Source organism: Larus michahellis, chromosome Z (genome assembly GCF_964199755.1).
Source record: "Larus michahellis chromosome Z, bLarMic1.1, whole genome shotgun sequence".
NCBI lineage: Eukaryota > Metazoa > Chordata > Aves > Charadriiformes > Laridae > Larus > Larus michahellis.
In genome coordinates, this window is record NC_133930.1 from 59077606 (window position 1) to 59098541 (window position 20936).

Genomic DNA, 20936 nt, shown 5'->3' on the forward strand with positions numbered 1-20936 from the left:
CAGAAGGGTGCTTGGGGCTGCCTCAGCCGGGGAGTTCAGGCCGGGTTTTGGCGGACCAGGGGCTGGGATCTCCACGATGGTGCGGGTACGGACAGGGGGGCGCTGGCCACGGTTGCGGTGGGGCAGGAGGGGGGTGGAGGAGCATCCCTCAGTGTGCTGCCTGTGCTCCCCGCTTTCTCCCTGCCTCCTCTGTCTTAGTTTTCTATATGTGGCAGAAAGATTATGCTGTCTCCTCCCCTAGTGCCTGTGCTGGAGAGAGCGGGGCGGGCAGCAGGCACACCAGGGCAGGTGCAGGTGGGTGATGGGGATGCTCGGGGTGCATTTTGGATAGTGCGTTCACTTGTCCATTGTGTTGTATTTCTTCCACCTGCCTTTAAACAAGCTCAGCCGTGCAGGTCCCAGTCCGCCGAGCATCCCGCTGCTTGGAGATGCTGAGGTTTCAGGATTTGGGGACTGGAGAGGGACGGGAACTGTTCTCAAGCTGTCCAGGCGCACATTTGGATTCACTTGCAGGTTTGCAAACTGCACGTTGCATCCTATACAGCAAATGGCTCCTGATGTGGAGTGCTTCCCGTGGATGTCACCTTCAGGGGTACCACAGGTTTTTCCCTGCTCTGTGCCTAAAATGTGTCCCCTTCTTGAAGCTGAGGTGGGTCAGAGGGTGCCCCTACAGGTGGGGGGGCAGTGCTGGCAGCACTCGTTTTCTGCAGGCATCTCACAAAGCTGGGCAGCACTGTGCCTTGGGTAGAACTGTCAGGGCCCAGACGCAGCAGCGGGGTGCGAGCGCAGCACCCAAAGCATGACACACGTCAATGGCTGCTCAGCTGGAAAGAAGCAAGAAACAGAAACGCCGGTACACCTGTGAGGGCTCTGTCCTTTCAAGATTTTGCAGTTTTTGCCTGATGAGATTAATGATGTTGGGCAGGAAGGTGGTGTGAGTTTCCCTAGAAAACTCACATGGTGCCCCTCCAGCCCTGGCCTGCTGGCCCCCAGTGTGGCTTGCAGTGGCGTAGCCACCTCTGTGCGGGCCCTGTCCGTGGCCCCGCAGCAGGGCCACTCGCCATGTTTACTCGCCATGTCCGCCTTGTCGCGCCTTCGACGTGCAGGTCCCAGTCTGCCGAGCATCCCGCACCGCACGGCGGGACAAAACGGCGCGGCCGCGACTCCGGTGAGCCGCGCAGCGCCCTGGAGTCAAACTCCACGTAAGTACCCGGTGAGGCACGGCCGTTACCGGGGACACAGCCCTGGAACTTCTGCCCTGCCGCTGGGCGGCCGCAGGGGGACGCTGTGGGGACGCCTCGGCTGCTGTGAAGAAGCCGCGGATACGGCTGGTGCCGAGACAGGCCCGCCTACAGGAGGTACGCCCCCAGCCCGGCGCAGGCCCCTCCCCTCCGCCGCCCGCGACACCCGCCCCGCCCCGCCCCGCCGGTGCCGCCTCACCGGAGGCAGGCCGGGCCGCGCGCGACGCCTGGCGGCGGCGCGCGGCACTGTGGGCCCTCCCGCAGCCAATCGCCGCCGCCGGGAGCGCTGGGGGGCCGCCCGCCTGCGCCGCCGCGATTGGCCGCCCGCCGCTGAGTGACGGCGGGGCGGAGGCGGGGCGGGGCCACCTCTCCCGGCAGACACGTCGCGGGGCTTGTCGGACAGGCCGGGCAGCCAATGGGAGGCGGCGGAGCGGGCGGGGCGGGCGCAGTGCGCTGGGCGACGCGGGGCCTGCGGGCTGCTCAGGGCTGCGGGCGGCCGCCGCCCGCCTTCCCTCACGCCTCAGCTGGCTTACCGGCTCCTTCCCTTTGTGTTCCGCTGCCGCCATGCCGCGCTGCCCCGCGTCCGCCCCGCTGCCGCCCGGCGGCCTCCGCTCGTCGCCGCGCCGCTGAAGGAGGGGGAGGAAGAAGAGGAGGAAGCAGCGAGGAGGAGGTTGCCCGCTCGCCCGCCGCCTCATGCCGCCACCCTGTCCCGCCGCCAGCCCGCGGACCTGCATGGACGGGCATGGGGAGAGCTGCGCCTTCCCGCGCCCCCGGGGCTGAGCTGCTGCGACGCCGCGGGCCGCCCCGCCCGTCGCTCGCCGCCCTCGGCCTACTCGCCGGCCTGGGGTTGCTGCTGGGCTCAGGTACCGGGGCGGGCCGGGGCCCGGAGGGGCCGCGGGGCAGGGGGCTGGGGCTCGGCGGGGACCGCGTGGGCGCGTCTCCCCTTTTCCCCCCCTCCCCACGCGTGGGCGGTGTGCGGGCAGCGCCCTGCGGCGTGCGGGGCGGGTGGCGACGCGGCCCTGGAAGCCATGGGAGTCCTGTGAAAATGTTTCCCTCCAGCTTGAGCGTTTTTGTATATATTTGTCGTTTCAGTGAAATAAATTGGAGGGAGAGGGTATCTGCTTTTAGTCAATTCGCTGTTCCTTCACCTCTTTTTGTACCAAGAATCTGCTGGAAGCAGCAAGAATATTTCCTAAAGTTGCAAGGAAGTGTGGAGGGACAGATTTATTAGACTTACTAGATAACTTGACTGACTTGCTTAGCTAGACTAATTTATATGTGATTAAAATACTATCACAAATCATAACTGAAGGGAAATACATGAAAATTTTTGATGCTTTGAAAGTCAGGCTCTGAATCAGTGTGGCTTGTGTCATTTTGCTTGGCATAGATCTTCTTTGTTTGCGTCTCTGAAAACACAGAATTTGATTGTCAAGGTGTTTTTTTTTTATTTTCCTGTTCTTTTACAAAGCTACATATCGCACAAAGATCAAGTGACAAACTTACTGCTTACTCATACAATTTACGGTCATGCTTGGGTACAGGTTAGAGACTTCCTGCTTCTGCTCTGTGTTGTCTTGGGATTTTGACAGGAGATTTGTGTTAGCTACCCATCACTGGCAAAACACGTTGTCCTTATAAATTCATAGTTTGGCTACTCAGAGTAAGTCATGGGAGTACTGACTCATAGGAGGGCCAGCTAAGGGGCAAGCAAAGAAATGGCTAATATTCTCTTGATGCTGCATGAATTGCAGAAAACAACTGTGTTTAAAAATGAAAAGTGATATGTTACTATTCAGTCCATTTTCCACTCCTTGTGTCTCAGGAGTTTAGGAACATTTTAATTAGGCTGCTGAAATCAGACTGGACCCATGCCTCTTTTACTTTGAGGATGCACAAAGCAAGTGGGAAGTGTTGTAAAGAGGAGTTTGAGGGGGGGGGAAAGAGTATCTGTTAGGGATATTGTATTTTCCCTTTTTTTTCCACACTTCTGTGTATCTTTGTAAGCGTTTCTGTGGTGTTCAAAAATCTGCTTGATTGAATGACAGTTTGAAATTACAGATTAATGAGTTCACAGCTGAATTTTATAGGTCATAAAAGGAACAAATAAGCACAGCATGGTTTTAGTAGATTGTTTTGGGTACTCTGACAGCTGTTGCATGAAGTGTTGCACACACTCTCTATGAAGGTTTGTTCTGTTCTGGCAGTTTTCAGTTCTTTGGATGGGAGGGAACCCGATCTCTTCGTTGACTGGGGTCCTCCTAGTTTTAACCCCTGTGGAACGTGTGGCTCCATTTCCTTTAATGCAGCTTGCAGTCTTGTTCATTTCATTTCTGCTCCTCGTGAATTCTTGTGTAAAAGCTACTGGCATTGTTAACTGCCATGAGAATCTGGAAGGATTTCAGATCATGACAGCGAGAGCCGTGGAGGAGGAGAGGGCTGTAAAACTCCAGTTTGCTTGCTGGGATGGTAATAATGCTTTCTTTGCAGAAATCAGGTGGCCAGATAAGGTCTAACTGGTTTGTTCATGTAAACTGAACTGTGTACCTATTGCATACATCTGATAAATACTTTAGGTTTTCATGGGAAGAAGGTTTCGTTGTCCCTTGTCTTATTATTGAATTACACTGTAAGAGGTACTGCTGTTGTAGTGTATGGATTCCTTAGTTGGCACTTCAGACAGCTGTGGATTTTCTCACTCATTAGTCCCAGAAAGCGAGAGCAGTGAAGCTTTAGCTATGGCAGTGCCAGGGAAATAAAGCAAACTGAATTTATGGTGTGCACACTTCCCTACCCTGCTTTCTATGAAAAGGAACTTTGATTTCTGTTTCATCCAGTCTGGTTTTGTCTAAACGTATATCGCTTGCCCCTTTACCACATCTTTCTGGGGGGCAGGATTTTCTTTAAAAGTTCAGTAACTTGTGTAAATAGGTGAAGACTAAATGGAGACTAGCTTATTGACTAAGTGATTAATTTAAGCACAGAATTGCATCAGCACCTTGATGCCTGGAAAGAAATGCTGGGCTCATACTTGGCAGGAGTTAGTGCTCTTAATTTCCATCTGCACAATACCAAGTAGTGGATTAAGTCATGCATGGGTCATCTCAGCCTTCAAGGTGGTCTGTATTGCTATCTTAATGCCTCCCAACCCCTTTTCCTCTATTATATATTGTTTCCCGAACGGGTGAGCACTGTAAGTTGTCTTCAGGTTGTTTTCTACAGTCCTTGTGGTTGTGGAATGGGGTATTGCAATCTAAGAGGCTTGCTTGATTTCTCTGTGCCATCTGTTTTGTGCTTAGGTGACTGCCAGCTGCAAACATCTTGTCGAATCCAGAAATGCACCACCGATTTTGTGTCCTTAACTTCATATCTAAACTCGGCTCTCGAGAGCTTTGATTTGGAGTTCTGCAAGGCCCTGCGAGCGTACTCTGCCTGTACCTATCGCAATTCCAAAGTATGCCGTGGAAACCTAGACTACCATTCTGCAGTGCTTGGGATCAGCGACCTCATGAGCCAGAGAAACTGTTCCAAAGATGGACCCACATCCTCCACCAACCCTGAATTGACCCACGATCCCTGCAATTACAGTGGCCACACAGAAGCCAGGAAACATCAGGGAGTGGAGAAGACTCCTCCTCCTACTTACCTATTTTGTGGCTTGTTTGGTGATCCTCATCTGAGGACTTTTAAGGATCACTTCCAGACGTGCAAAGTGGAAGGCGCTTGGCCCCTCATAGACAATAACTACTTATCAGTGCAAGTGACCAATGTGCCCGTGGTTCCAGGATCCAGCGCTACTGCTACAAATAAGGTATGGATTATTCTTAAGCACTGTGCATGCATACTGAAGTAAAAGGTCAAGACAGCAGAGTAAGTCACTTAGCCCTTAACAGTGAAGAAGTGGAGCAACTTGAGAATCTTCTACGCAGTAGTCTAGGAAATTAAAACTGTTAGCCTCTTCTTTTCTGCGAATCAAGCAGAACTTAAACCGGGTCCTTTTCTTACTTCTCCCCACCACAAGAAAAGCCTGTACATACCACAACATAAGCCTTTAAGGATACTAAATGTAATGCTTTAAAACAGTTACCAGATTGCAGATTGATGTACTGACTAATATCAGTGCTTGTATGAGTGAGGCAAATTTTCGCATTTGCCAGAAACCAGAGGTTGGACTGATACATCACTGAAATTCAGAATCACGTTTTCTTAACTTGTGCCTGTTTCAAGATCAGTCTGCATCATGAATGAATTCTGAGGAGTATAAAATGAGGGAATGAGGCTAACCTGAGTAAGCTTTGCAAAAAAGACTTAGGTCCCTTGAAATCTACTCCAGTGTCTTTTTTTAAAGACTCTCAAGTACAAGAAAAAGCTGCATTTCATAATCTGCGGTAAGTTTTTATCCTCAGTTTTGCTGAAGTCTTGCAGAGTCTTCTTAACTTCTTCCTGATAATTCTGGAGGAGGACTGTGAGAGTCATCTTGTGTACAAATTGTGTGGGTGGCTAGGGTGTGATGGTAGTAGATAGTTGATCTTATCTTACCCTTTAGCCACATTCTGAAAATGATTCACTATGGTAGCATGTTATGCTGGTATGTGTCTTTTCAAACCAAGGGGAGAACTTCAGGAGATAAATATCTGTATGTACTGGGGGAAAGTACAGGAGTACCTGCTGTCTTTATTTATTCTCAATGTTTTTGTGTTTTTCTTTGACTTGTCATTCTGGAAAAAGTGGTAATACACTTCTCTCTTTTACAGTAGTGGTTTAACATCCCTGCTGTTGCTCGAGTACAGCTAAGTGTGCAGAAGCAATTAAATGAAATAAGATGCATGGTTTGGGATATTAGAAATGTCTCTAATGCTAATATCTGTTACGTGTGGTACAGCCGTTGAGTTTTTTCATTCTTTGGCAGGTAATCAAACTTATCAGCATACCCATTTGTAGGAGGTGAAGGTTGTTTGAATGTACAAGTAGGTTAGCAAGATAAGGTTTAATATTTCTAATGTACCCTCTTGTCTCCTGTATCTCCAGCTACAAAAGGTTCAGAAAAGGCTGGTTAAACTACACTGCCACTGCTAGTTTCATTCCTGTAACAGTTTTCTCTGCAAGTATTCCGTTTTTTTGTTGTGGTGATGGACTATCGTTTGCTGAGTATATGTTCCTAGTTTTGGCCATAGGGTAGCTTAAGGCACCTTTAAAGTGGTGCGAAGAGAAATTCAGTTATTTTTATCTACATAGTGTTTCTTCCCTAGCTGAGAGTGTGCAAATAGGTCTTCTATCTTCTTCATAAGAAAAGTTTCCAGAAGATTATCCATGGTTAATCGTGCTGCTTTTTCACTGCAGGTATTTGAGGTAGGTGTTTAATGGGAAATGATAACAAAGGTTTGTGCTGAACTTAATTGTGCAGAAGTTAAAGCAAATACTAAATTGCTAACTAGCCTACTTAATCCAATCTAAAGCAGACCTAATGAAAGCAAAGACAAAAAGAGTAGAAAATTTAGTTTCTCCTGAATGCAGTTTTTTAGGGAAAGTGATTTAAGAAGCTGTAGGAACAGAATATTTAATCTTCACACCATGTGCAGTGTGCTTTTGAAAGGGGCATATCATCACTTGCCCTTGTAGATAGTTATTACCTTGAAATTTATCGTAGTTTTCTGGTGTACCAGGCATTAAGGGCATCAGCAACGAAGGGATCATGATGTGTACAGTCAGTTATCTTGTCTCACCATGACCTATGAGACTCGAGTAACTCTAATAGTCTGAGGGCTATCCAGCAAGTTTGTAAAGGACATGAGAATGCCAGGAGGGGACTTGAAGAAAGAATGTGAACAATAAAAGTATGTTCCCTTCCCCCTGGCACATCTGGGAGGAAAATACGAAAAGCAGGAGAACTCTTCCTTTAATTTCTTAATTGGAAGGGTACATCCTCTTGTGGGAGTTGTGCATTTATTCACAAAATGTTCTTGGCAATTTGTTTGTAGGTGTTTTGCATATTTGTGATGCCCATAGTAACAACATCTGTTTCTTCACAGTGAACAAAGCTATTGTATGTTCTGTGGTCTAGCTGAAACTTGAAAATCCAGGGTTTTTTGAGCTTGTCTGATCTGTTTATGCCCCTTAACATAGGATCCTAGGGCCTTTCAGATGGAGAATGAATGATCATCACCAAGTAGATGGGAAACTGAGTTCCATCTCTCCTTTCTTTTTCTTTCTGATGGACTTCCTGTATGAGTTTCGGGAAGGTCACTGGCATCATTGTCCAGTTATAGATAAAGATCTTCCCTGTCTTGGGAGCTGTTTTGGGATTTCGTGAGAATAAATGGCTACTATGAGGGGCTGTAGAGGGAGTAGGTAGTAAGGGTATTGTAGAATGCGTTAAATAGAAGGTTTTTTTTTTTATGTATTGCATGCTTTATTTAGGGGGGTACAAAGTCTTTATTGGCTTTCATTGCTGTGACACGTGTTCTGGGTATCATTAGTGTAGTTGTCTGTGAATAGCAAATGAGGCTGAAATACTTGGGCTTGCCGATAGAAAACTTTCCTTCTGGTTTGCAGGAATTGGAAATGGGAGTTTTTCCTATCCTGGTGTTTTGTCGTGGATGGCTTGAAGGTGAGAGAGTGACTAGAAGGTTAGAGAAGGCAAAAACTACAGAGCTGTTCCTGTAGTGGATTTACTGGGCATAAAGCTTTGAACCTGGGAATCGGTGGTGTTAGCAGGGTAGGGTATAAGTTGGGTTGGGTATAAGCATTCTTTTTCCCCTGAGTCAGAACACTTAAATATCTTTTGCAGCATGGTTTCCATTGTTGCAGGAAATCACTGCAGACTGAACAGTGTACTTAGTCTCCTTTAAGTAATATTAAGACATTTGTCTTCTAGTTACCATTCAGTTTTTCTTTTAAGTAAGACAATCAGATAGCTGATCATGCGTGATTAGTTTTTTTGTCTTTGTGATCATCCTGCCGAAGGTAAAGATGAATTTATCTTTATTTCTCAGAAGTAGTACATACTCCAATTTTGTTGGAGGACATCACAGAATCATTTAGGTTGGAAAAGACCTTTAAGATCATCTAGTCCAACCATAAGCCTAGCACTGTGAAGTCCCACTAAACCATGTCCCTAATGGCATATCTACACCTCTTTTAAGTACTTCCAAGGATGGTGACTCAACCACTTCCCTGAGCAGTCTGTTCCAATGATTGACAACCCTTTCAGTGAAGAATTTTTTACTAATATCCATTCTGAAGCTCCCCTGGCACAACTTGAGGCCATTGCTCTTGTCCCATTGCCTATTACTTGGGAAAAGAGAAAACCCCCACCTTGCTACAACCTCCTTTCAGGTAGTTGTAGAGAGTGGTAAGGTCTCCTCTCAGCCTCCTTTTCTCCAGGCTAAAAAAACCCAGTTCCCTCAGCTGCTCCTCATAACACTTGAGCTCTAGACCCTTCACCAGCTTCGTTGGTTGTCTTTGGACGTTCTCCAGCACCTCAGTGTCTTTCTTGCAGTGAGGGGCCCAAAACTGAACTGAGAATTCAACGTGTGCCCTCACCAGTGCCAAGTACAGGGGGACAATCACTTCCCCAGGCCGGCTGGCCACACTATTTCTGACATAAGCCAGGATGCTGTTGCCCTTCTTGGCCGCCTGGGCACACTGCTGGCTCATATTCAACCGGCTGTTGAATGACACCCCCAGGTCCTTTTCTGCCGGGCAGCTTTCCAGTTACTCTTCCCCAAGCCTGTAGCATGTCATGGGGTTGTTGTGACCCAAGTGCAGGACCTGTCACTTGGCCTTGTTGAACCTCATACCATTGGTCTTGGCCCATCGATCCAGCCTGTCCACATCCCTCTGTAGAGCCCTTCTACCCACAAGCAGATCAACACTCCCTCCCAACTTGGTGTCATCTGCAAACTTACCGAGTTTCGCTGGTGTAAAGATAAACAGTGGTCTTTACTGGTGATCAGGGCAGCCTGTCCTTACTAGAGATGGTTTTGTGGGATAAGCTGTGGCGTTTTGTCAGGCATTAAATTGTTTTCTTGTCTGTGACGTTTGTGGGGCTGCTGGACAACTGTTACAGACATTTCAGTGCTTTCCAACGCCTGCTGTTAGTGGGTGGAGAGGAAAGAAGAGATGTATACATACTCCGCAACGTCTATCTGATTGTCTTTAAAGCCTCTGTGGGTCTCTTGGTGGCAGTAGGACAGAGAATAAATCAACGATTTTAAGTGGCAGTTTTTTCTCAGATACGGTGATGGGAGTTAAGTGTTAATGTTGTGCCCTTAAACAAGCTTTACTTTCATGTTTGTTGCTGTATGAGTTTTATAGGCCTACTGTGGGGGGAGAACCTTTCTTTTTGGGTTGTCCACCTGAGCAAAGGAGGTGGAATGTTTTAGATGCAGTTCCCATTGATTAAGGATGCTTAAGTTCTGGGTAGTTTGGAAATTAATCAATAGTAGATTGATTTCTAGAGTGATTTATGAACAGTGACCTTGCTTAACCACATTCAAGAAACGCTTTCCAGAGTGATTTTGACTTTCCTTTTGGAAATTATCTAATGCCAAACTGTCTTGTTTGCAGGTTGACTTCCTCTGTATTTTTCTGTTGTCCATGGAATTCACACACCTTCCCTTCCCATCTCCTTCTCTGACATGAAATCAGAATGTGTTATGATAAAATGTCTTGTGATGCTTCCATTCCATAGAAGCGGGCTGCTGAAGTACAGCAGGCTGAAGAGGGATTGCTGTATTTAGTTTTGTAACACTCCTGGCAGTTCTTCCTTCTGAGAAGTTGGCCCCAGCAGCTTCAATGAGACAGTCCCTAAATCTTCCCTGGCCAGTTTACCCTCACAGTTGCCCTCCCCACCCCCAATATGCATGGAAGAAGCAAAGTGGCTTTTGCACATACACCTCTTGCTGCTGTCCTTGACTTCAGCAAATAGTGCACCACAAAAGCATGGGTATATGGAGAGGAACGTGAAGAAATCCTGCTTTGCATGATGCCTAGTGCTATTTGATGGACTGCGCAGTCATTAGGATTTGAAACGCAACTTTCAGTTTTGTTTCATCCCAAAAGACCTGCTATGCATATAAAAAGGAACTAGCCTGTGATGTAATTTGAAATGAGGCTATTGAATCAAAATTTCACAATGAGTCCTTATGATTTTCCCTTATTAAATCTCTCTACTTCCACCTTTTGTCATAGGTGATTTTTCAGTAGGTGATAAATGATACTTGGTTTCTGAGGTAAACTCAACATGCTTCACACCTGTTGAAGGCCTCTGGAGAGGGAAGCTGTGACACTTTCAGTTGGTGATTGGAAGGTTATTTAATGCGTTCAAGTTTAGATTTTCCTATATGTATGTATGAACTCTAAAAACTTCTGGATAGCATTGCAAGGCCCCTTTAGAAATGTCATGTATGCTATGCAGTTATCTACCTATGAACTTTTAATAGCTGCCATTCACAGATCACTTGTTAAGTCCTTTGCAGGCTTCCCAAGGGTATTTGGTAGGCTGCTGGTATCATAAAACACCCTGCTGAAACATATCCTGCCTCTTCTCCAGTGCTTGATGAAATCATTAGTAAATCAGGGCTGTGTTTTTCTTTAAACATCCTTCCCTCTCTTTTCCCATAGACTGAAATGGTGCATAAGGAAAGCATCTGAATGTTTTCTCGTAGGCACGAGGTAGGGCATGCAGACCTATGCTGAAGATAAAGATGAGAAGCATGAATAGCAGGGTGTTTCTTCAGCTGCATCAGAGTGCCATTTCAGCAGTCTGCTTCACCTACTGTGCTTTATGCAGACTTACAGACAGACAGATAGGCAAACGGTGGGATCTCCTCTGCTTCCCTGCTGCTCTCTGTTAGGAAAAGAAGTGCTCAGTAGGAAAATCTAAGGTCATAAGGGACATGGTGGAGACACTCTTTCAGTGCACATATTCCACTTTTTGGGGATTCAGTTGTTAAACACTTGCATAACATACTGGTAATCAATATTTCCTGCTTCTACCTCGCTTTCCTTGTTATGTACCTGAATGCTGACTGTAACCTTTTCAAGACGTGCATTGTGGCCATCTGTGCTTGGAGTAGTGATTGGGTAGGATGGGGTGAGTCTGTTAATTTTAGTAGCACCCTGGGTCTTCAGCAGTATGGAGGTAGGTTCTGCATGACTGCATGGTGGTACAAGCCCTTGCCTGAAAGTACAACCCAGTCATGACAAACGTCTGGGGAGGAAAATGGACTTGGGAACTATTACAGTAAAATTGTGAGTAAAACTAGGCAAGATCAAAATCTGTCCATAGAAGGACAGGAACCTTCTGTCTTTCTATGTAAAAAAACAAACAAACAAAAAAAAAACAACAACCAAAACAAAAGAACAACCAACAACTTTCAGATTTTTCCACAGTCACTGCCTGTTCAGTAAGTAGTGTCACCTTCTTGTATGTAGTATTTCATATCTTGGTTTTTTTTTTAATATCTGGATGAAGTCTAATTCTTAGGGAGGTTTTGTCTGAACTCTTCCCTCAGGAATTTTGCCTGTAGTAGGTGTAGAAGACTTGAATGCCTGAAATTGCATTTCTAGATATAGGAGTTGGATTTGTGCCTTGTTGTGGAAAGGCTAGACTGGGTTAAAGATGTTACGAGAAAACTTCCTACTCTGGTACAGCACTCGGATTGTTATCCATTATTGCTTTATCATGTAGGCAGTGACAAAGTTGCAATAAGAAATCCAGGGACAATGAAAAGAGACTTCAGGGACTTGGGATGACTGGTTAAGGGATCAGGAGCACAAGTGGTTTTTTCCTCTATCCTTCCAGTTGCAGAGAATGATGAGGGAAGAAACAGAAAACCCCAGCTGATCAATATCTGGCTCTGAGCCTGGTGTCACTGGCAGAATTTTATGGTTTTGATCACACATAGGTCTACATGACACCAGGCCTGCTGGTGACAGATGGGGTACACCTTTCTCAAAGGTGGGGAAGGATCTGTGCACAAGAGTTAGCATGGCTCATTGAAAGAGCTTTAAATTAGATTTGAAAGAGGAAAGGGATAAAACCAGGCTCATGAGTGATAAGCCATGGAGCGGTGTGGCAATGTTTGAAGGGTGGTGTGTTAAGCAAGGTCCTTCAGTCTGCTCCATGGTGTGCTGAGTACACTGGAGCACATTTGAAATGTCCTTGTATTAATGCATCCAGCACCTTAGTGGGGCTAGGGGATGGAGATCCACGTGGTAGCAAAGACGCAAGGGTTGTTGATACCTTAGAAACCACAGAAGAGCCTGAGAACAGTCACATAGGAATTAGGGCTTCTCCCCCACAAAAAGGTGGCAGGATCAATGGCCCAACTGAAGTGCATCTACACCAATGCATGCAACATAGGCAACAAACAGGAGGAGTTAGAAGCCATTGTGAAGCTGGAAAACTATGATATAGTTGCAATCACAGAAACATGGTGGAATGACTCACACAATTGGAGTGCTTCAGTGGATGTCTGTAAAGTCTTCAGAAGGGATAGGCAATTAAGGAGAGGTGATGAGGTAGTCCTGTATGTTAGGGAGTGTTTTGACTATCTAGAGCTTGATGATGGTGATGAAAAGGTCAAGTGTTATTGGGTAAGAATCAGAGGAAAGGCCAATAAGGCAGAAATCGTGGTGGGAGTCTGTTATAGACCACCCAACCAGGATGAAGAGTTGGATGAAATATTATGTAAGCAGCTGGGAGAAGTCCCATGATCTCTAGCCCTTGTTCTCATGGGGGACTTCAACTTGCCAGATCGCTGCGGGAAATACAATGCAGCAGAAAGGAAACAGTCTAGGAGGTTCCTGTAGTGTGTGTAAGATAACTTCCTGGCACAGTTGGTGACAGAGCCCACTAGAGAAGGTGCCCCACTGGACCTGTTCTTTGCAAACAGAGAAGGGTTTATGGGTGATGTAATGGTTGGAGGCCATCTTGGGTGTAGTGATCATGAAACAATAGAGTTTTTGATTCTTGGAGAATTAAGGAATGTGGTTAGCAGAACTTCTGCCTTGGACTTCAGAGGGCAGAAGTCTTGTTTAGTGGCCTGTTTGACAAGGGTCCCTTGGGAGGAGGTCCTGAAGGGCAAAGGAGTTCAGGAAGGTTGGACATTCTTCAAGAAGGAAATCTTAAAGGTGCAGGACCTAGCTGTCCCTATGTGCTGAAAGACGCGCCGATGGATGTTTCTAGAAATGCGTTCACAATAGAAGAAGGGCTAAGGATTATCTCCATCCTTTATTGGATGTGAGGTGTAAACATAGAGACAAAGGATGAGAAAAAGGCTGAGGTACTTAATACATTATTTGCCTCAGTCTTTAATAGTAAGACCAGTTGTTCTCAGGGTACCCAGCCACTGAGTGGGAAGACAGGGATGGGGAGCAGAATGAAGCCCCCATAATCCAAAGGGAAATGGTTAGTGATGTGCTACACCACTTAAACACACACAAGTCTATGGGGCTGAATGGGATCCACCCAAGGGTACTGAGGGAGCTGGTGAAAATGCTCACCAAGTCACTGTCCATCATTTATCAGCAGTCCTGGCTAACTGGGAAGGTCCCAGTGACTGGAGGTTAGCAAATGTGCTGCCCATCTACAAGAAGGGCCAGAAGGAAGATCTGGGGAACTACAGGCCTGTCAGTCTGACCTCGGTGCCAGGAGAGGTTATGGAGCAGGTCATCCTCAGTGCCATCACATGGCCCATACAGGACAACCAGGTGATCAGGTCCAGTCAGCATGGTTTTATGAAGGGCAAGTCCTGCTTGACTAACCTGATCTCCTTCCGTGACAAGATCACCAGCTTACTGGATGATGGAAAGGCTATGGATGTTTACCTGTTGTTTAGTAAAGCCTTTGACACCGTTTCCCACAGCATTCTCCTGGAGAAACTGGCTGCTCATGATTTGGATGAGTGCACTGTTTGCTGGGAAAAAAACTGGCTGGATGGCCAGGCCCAAAGAGTTGTGGTGAATGGAGTTAAATCCCATTGGTGGCTGGTTACAACTGGTGTTCCCCAGGGCTCAGGCTTGGGTCCAGTTCTGTTGATATCTTTATCACTGATCTGGATCAAGTGCACCCTCAGTAAGTTTGCAGATGACACCAAGTTGGGCAGGAGTGTTGATCTGCTTGAGGGTAGAAGTGCTCTACAGAGGGATGTGGACAGGCTGGATCGATGGGCCGAGGGCAATGGTATGAGGTTCAACAAAGCCAAGTGCCGGGTTGTACACTTGGGTCACAACAACCCCATGCAACACTACAGGCTTGGGGGAAGCGTGGCTGGAAAGCTACCCAGGAGAAAAGGCACTACGAGAAAGATATTGAGGTGCCTGAGTGTGTCCAAACGAGAGCAACAAAGCTGGTGAAGGATCTAGAGCAGCTAAAGGAACTGGGGTTGTTTAGCCTGTAGAAAAGGAGGCTGAGAGGAGACCTTACCACTCTCTACAACTACCTGAAAGGAGGTTGTAGTGAGGTGGGGGTTGTTCTCTCTTCCCAAGTAACAGGCAATGGGACAAGAGGAAGCAGCCTCAAGTTGTGCCAGGGAGGTTTAGCTTAGATATTGGTACAAATTTCTTCACTGAAAGGGTTGTCAATCATTGGCGCAGACTGCTCAGGGAAGTGATTGAGTTACCATCCGTGGGGGTGTTTGAGAAACAGTGGTGGACTTAGTAGTGTGTGGTTAATGTTTGGACTTATTTAAGAGTCTTTTCCAACCTAAATGATTCTATGTTTTTATGAAATGCATAATAAAATAGTAACATATAGTCAGACCTAGGGTATTGTAATTGCATTGTGGTACTAGTGAAGACTAGTACGAGAACTCAGAGTTGAAAGTGTTGCTTTTGTTGAAGCCACAAAGATCAGGCACCTTCTACAAATACATGAAGGTCTTCTAGAAATTTCACTTTGATAGCTCAGTAACACCATTCTTGAAAGGCTTTCAAGATGCAGTGGGATTTAAGCAATCTTTGCGATCAGTATACTCAGTGGGGATGTTGTTACTGGCATCAATAGGAGTGGGGCAATGAAGTTCTTACGTGAAACGGGGCCAAGTGGTTTTGGCAGAAGATAAACCCCCTTGCGTTCTAACACTCCTCACCGAGGTGGGAGGCTAGGTGCGGCTAGGTTTAAATTCTGAGTGATGCCCAATTCAGCACTATCAGTCCAATTGCGTTTAATATGTATTAAACTATTACGATTTGGATACACTAATAGTGGACTGCACCTTCAGTCTAGTTGTGCTCCTGAACTAGCACGGCCTCTCTGTAGTTTTGGTCGCGTTCAGTGAGAAAGCGAAACGACTAGCTACTTAAACAGTGCAGTTTATTTAAACAACAGATATACAGGTTCTTTAGGACTGCCGGTGATAAATACACTGTCTGCGAAGCACGTGCAAACAAAGATATTGTTAAGTATACAAACGCGCGACAAAATTATAAACGACACAGCCTGGCTATAAATGTAGGGTAGAGATTCTCTAGAGAAATTTCTAAGTCCCCGAGAAAGTGCTTGGTGTAATCGAAGTCTTGCCCAAAGGCGTCCCTATGGGGGGGAAGAAAGGCTCAGCCCATCGACTTATCCCGGAAATCAGCGGTGGAATTCTTTGCAATGGTGTCTTCCCTGACATCCCCTCTCTCTTGGGCTATTTTTATATTATTTTTTTATCTTCAAAGTGGAGTTTGAGTGACTTTAGTCATACGTACTTTTATTATGATTAATGTATTCAAGGAGGAGTGTTCACACCTCAGGGGCGGGTAGCCTCCGGGATGGAGGTGTGTTTTGGTACACTGTGGTGAGCAAAGTTCGCACAAAAGGACAGCATTTCATCAACATTTGACGAAATGTTGGCTCGGGTAGCGTGTAGGCCGCTTATCAGTTCCGTAGTACCATCTCGTCCCCATATCTGCTATTCGTCACAAGGGAAGGCCACGGAACAAGCGCGTTCCGTTCCGTCCCTTGTGTAGTTTCGCAAACAACCTTGTACAGGGAATCGCAGATGTTGCATTCTTCGCGTGCTAGCTGTGGCTGTATTCTACCTCAGAAGCCTCTTGATTTTATGACTTTCCTTAATGTGTGAACAATGCTGTATTTTTGTATTCTTGGCCAATTTAGTAATTATTCCACAGAAGTACAAAATGAAATCTTTCAAATGCACATTGAATATATGTGCGTGTGTGTGGCTGTTTGGTTTTAGTACTCTCAGTGTAGCTGATGTTTGTATATTTTATCTTTAGGTAAGTCTCAGGAATGACCTTACTTTCATCTTTTAGGGTTCCTTACTGGAGTTGCTTAAGAGCTCTGTATGTGCCCAGAGAGCAAGGCTTGGATACAGATACTGTCAAAAAAACTTTCTTCATATGAATATTCTGCTATTTGGATTTTCCTGTCCTAAGTTTAGAAAGGGCAGCTAGTTTCTAGTCTGTAAACATTGACACATGAGCAGCTTTGTGAGGGTGTTCTTAAAACCCAGCCAGAGTATAGAAAGTACTGTAGGTGCATGTGCACATATACATGTTAAATTTGTTTGAAAGAACCTTTTTCACTATTTAACGCTTTCTGTTACCTTGAGAACTTAAACAGAGAAAGCTTTGCAGTGAAATTTGCTTCATCTCCCTCTACAACAAGGTCTTGAATATCTCTCAGTACAGGGCATGAGATTGAGGTAGGAGTGGGTGATAAGGGAAGGACCTTACAGAACTCTGCTTTTACTGATCTGGTTTATGGATTAGGGAGATGTCACATGACAGAAAACACAATATCCAAACGTAATATTTTAAGCTCCAGTGTTTAAATATGAGTATATCCTTGGAAAGTCTTAATGGTCTCTGTTGATTCTCTGTTTAGAGCATCCTTGCAAGGTATGATGAGTCCTTCATTCACTTAATAGTTGTTCTGCCCTTGTTCAGTGTGTAAAGTTACTGTTAGTCTTGTTTTAGGGTGAAGGCTTCTGTTCTCCCTCTCTGTCTTTGAAATTGCTTACGTTTCATTCTTGCAGAGGAAGGAGCTTTGGAGAGAAGTGTTTTGTGTCTGCTTCCTGATACGTTTTGCCAGGTGCCTTGCTTAACTGTTTTATCAAGCAGCCAGTTCTGTGTCTCATTAAAACCATTAACTCTTTTTGATTCCAGACTGTTCAGGTGCTGACCAGACTTAAAGCTTTACTTCTGTGAAATGTAAATCATTCTTTCCTTGCAGAGCAATGCAAATGTGCTTGAGGAAATCAGAATGCTTTTTTTGAGCAGGCTGAGATAGAAGTCTGTTTGATCAAAACTGTGTTAACATAAAATACGAGACCTGATTTAGTGCATGAGGCTCTGGATTGTATGCAGAAATACTAATCACTTGGCAGATCTCAGGTTTCCTTTCTCTGGGTTGCTGAGCTTTAGTTCACTAAGCATAGAGTTGTGAGGTGGGCTTTACAGCAACAAGTGCTCTTGTGCGTTTTCTGGGCTTGGGGCATAGGCTTTCAAGGTTTGTTGTGGTCCATAGATGTCAGTTTACCAAATTGCTTGACAACAGATGGTCTCAAGCTGGCTGTATAACTGATTAACGAAGCCACTGGAAAATCACAGTCAGACAGCACCAGTGGGAACATATGAAATCAAAATAGCAAGTACTGTCCATGTGTGTGAGACAGAAAGACTGACAGAGCATCAACCAAGTGGGACAAGCCAAACACTGAAAACTAATGTAATACTGTTTAGGGTATGTCTGCATACTGCAAAGGAGAAGTTGCGATGGAAGGAGGGAGAAGGAAGGACTTTGGTCGTATACAACTGGTATGGAGAGGTGAGGCTAATGAGGGTAGAGTTTTATTCAGATTACCTGTGATCAGCTGTTTATTTAAACTTTAGCTCTTATTTCAGGGCAGAGGGGCAGGAAACAAAAGCTGCTGTGGAGAAGTATGCTGGTTAACTGAAACTAAAATGTGAGGTTGTTATAGAGTAGATTTTTGAGGAAAAAGTTTAACATTAGATTGGAAATGCCTTCTAATATGTTTTGGAGTACTCTGACACTTGTAGTAGACTGCTTAAATCATAGACTGTAAGTAATTTTGATGTAATCAGTCAATGATGAAATAATGATTAAAATACCTGTTCCTTCTATAGAATTCCCTTTGACCTTTTCAAGAAGTCACTCCCCTCTGAAACTGTAAAGGAAGTAACGTATCTGTTTCTAATATTTGTATGTGATTCCTCATTATACTTTTTATTTTAGGAAAAGCTACTAGACACTCCAAACTTGGTCTGCCAAATAGCCTGGTTATTACTTTCAAGCAAGACTGGAGGACCTACGCTTTTTGTTGTGGCTTATCCAAATAAGTGTAAAGGTTTAAAAGGCCAGTTGTAATCTTGAAAGAATGAGTAATTGCTTTACGCTCCTGGTTTCTGTGTTGGAAGTCATTCTTCAAAGGCACATCTTTGAGTATCTTTCAGTCTTGCTTTGTGTCTCCATGGGCACATTTTCTAGCAACAGTGGACTGGAAGTGTCAAATCTCCCAGTTCTTAGGACTAACAGATCCAGGAGCCCTAAGCACTTAAATGACTTCTTGTTCTCCTAGTCATGCATCTCTCATCTCACTGCCTGTTGTGTTGATGTATTTAGTGCTTTATCAGCCATCAGTGCTTTTAAAGTAGTGTCACACAGCTAATCCTGACAACACATCCAACAAGTGTTCAGAACCTGAGAAGGGTCATACAGTTGCTGTAAAATGAGTGATGAGAATATGGTGGGTGGGGGAAGCTGAGTACTCTTGCACCTCTCCATGATTTCACAGTGTCTCATTCTGGTTTTGCCATAGTGGCTAGCATTGTGGGAATTACTTGGTGGTTACACTTCTCTGTAACTCCAGGATGCATTCCAAAGTGTTAAGAAACCATCAGGCAGGAGGGAGTTGTTGTGATGCTTAATTAAATGTAAAGCCTTTTCCTTTCCTGACCTTGTGGCTGTTGCCACATGCTAATAGTCTTCCTTCCAGGCCAACCTAAGAACAGATTTAACAGTTGCAATATGGTTAAATACTGCTTTAAGCATGTGTACAAACTATTTTCCTTTAGGCATGTGTTGGGGATGACTATCAAGCTCTGAGGTAGTGGGCAGTCCAGATGCGTTCAGCTGCAAATAGAAAAGCGATTGAAATGTTGATTTTTTTTTTTTTTTCCACTAACTTTGCTTTTTTTTTTTCCTCCTCCCCACCCCCAGATAACTATTATCTTTAAGTCATACCAAGACTGTACAGATCAAAAAGTATATCAAGCAGTGACAGATGACTTGCCTGCAGCTTTTGTTGATGGTACAACAAGTGGTGGTGATGGGAACACCAAGAGCTTGCGAATTGTGGAGAAAGTCAGTGGCAAATACGTTGAAATGCATGCCAGGTACATCGGGACCACAGTGTATGTACGCCAGCTTGGGCACTACTTAACATTGGCCATTCGCATGCCTCAAGAGTTGGTCATGGCCTATGAGGAGAGCCAGGATCTGCAGCTGTGTGTGAATGGTTGCCCTTCAAGTGAACGTATTGATGATAGTGGCCACTTACCATTGCCTGTGATGGGGCAGTTGCTCCCTCAAAGTGGTGCTGCTCATCCCCGGTCAGTGTACACACTGGAAACTGCCACCACCAAATGCCATGAGAAGATGCTGGTGAAGGACATCTATTTTTACTCATGTGTATTTGACCTACTCACCACTGGTGACGCTAACTTCACGGCTGCTGCTCACAGTGCCTTGCAGGATGTGGAGGCACTGCACCCCAGAAAAGAACACTGGCATATCTTTCCCAGCAGTGGAGATGGTGGTGTGGGCAAGGATAGCAAATTCTCTGTTGGTCTTGGACTTGTGTGTTTGGTCCTTGTTGTGTTTTTGTAGAGTTTTTTTGTCTATAACAAAGTTTTGAAATATATATTGTCATAATATATTGAGTAAAGATGAGTATATGTGTATATACCATGTATATGAAGGGATGTTTTGTCTTGGGACACCAACCAGGCTGTACATATTGTGTTAACTGTTTTCATGTATGTGTGATGTAGTATTCTTTGTATCTATTTGTTTTGCAGTTGGTGAAATGTTTTATAATGTCCCTGCATTGGGACCTGATAGAAAGCACTTTATTTTTTATATATTAAATATTTATGTGTGTATTTGAGTAATGATGTATTATATGTATAAACATGTGCATACAATACTCAGTGCTCCCTCTAAGTAGTGCTTGGTTTAACACATTTTTTTTAACTGCATTAATTTGTGTGGTTTTTTCTATCATTTCTCTTACTCTAGAGACAGCATGTCTCTTGTCCTGTAATGACATTGGTGATTTGCTGGCTTCACTAGTTAAAATCATTACTAATGGAATTGTATTCTGTCCCTCAAATAAATGGCCATCCCTTCTTTGGAGGGAGAAAGCAAAGTGCTTCTTTCCATTAGCTCAGATGACCATAACAGGAACTACAGAACCTTCTTTGCAATTCTGACATTTCCTAGTTTCAAAAGGAGAAAAGGGAGTGCATTGGAGACTTAACGTAGCTTTATGGAACCAGTGGAGAGATCACTTTAAAAGATATTAATGGTCTAGTTGTGTAGGCATGTAACATAACTATTGCAGCTGCCTCTAACGTCATGGGTTAAGTCACTCTCCAGGAATGGAGAAATCACAAGCCTGAATTCTGTCCCTTGCTTAGGTGCTAATTCTATCTATA

At 45.1% G+C, this 20936-nt stretch overlaps 1 protein-coding gene across 1 annotated transcript; it reads left to right on the forward strand.

Moving 5' to 3' along the window:
• The first annotated feature begins 1683 nt into the window (after positions 1–1683).
• RGMB (repulsive guidance molecule BMP co-receptor b) lies at positions 1684–20379 on the forward strand. Its single transcript, XM_074571128.1, has 3 exons — positions 1684–2104; positions 4541–5052; positions 19438–20379. Exons 1-3 carry the CDS (start codon positions 1984–1986, stop codon positions 20104–20106), a joined length of 1302 nt encoding a protein of 433 aa, XP_074427229.1. The 5' UTR covers positions 1684–1983; the 3' UTR covers positions 20107–20379.
• The last annotated feature ends 557 nt before the right edge of the window (positions 20380–20936 follow it).

Excerpts from the sequence above, each read along its gene's own strand:
- RGMB (XM_074571128.1), top strand. The coding sequence starts at position 1,984 with ATGGGGAGAGCTGCGCCTTCCCGCGCCCCCGGGGCTGAGCTGCTGCGA. Across the intron at positions 2,105-4,540 it reads GGGGTTGCTGCTGGGCTCAG|GTGACTGCCAGCTGCAAACA; the intron begins GTACCGGGGCGG and ends TTTTGTGCTTAG. Across the intron at positions 5,053-19,437 it reads GCGCTACTGCTACAAATAAG|ATAACTATTATCTTTAAGTC; the intron begins GTATGGATTATT and ends CCCCACCCCCAG.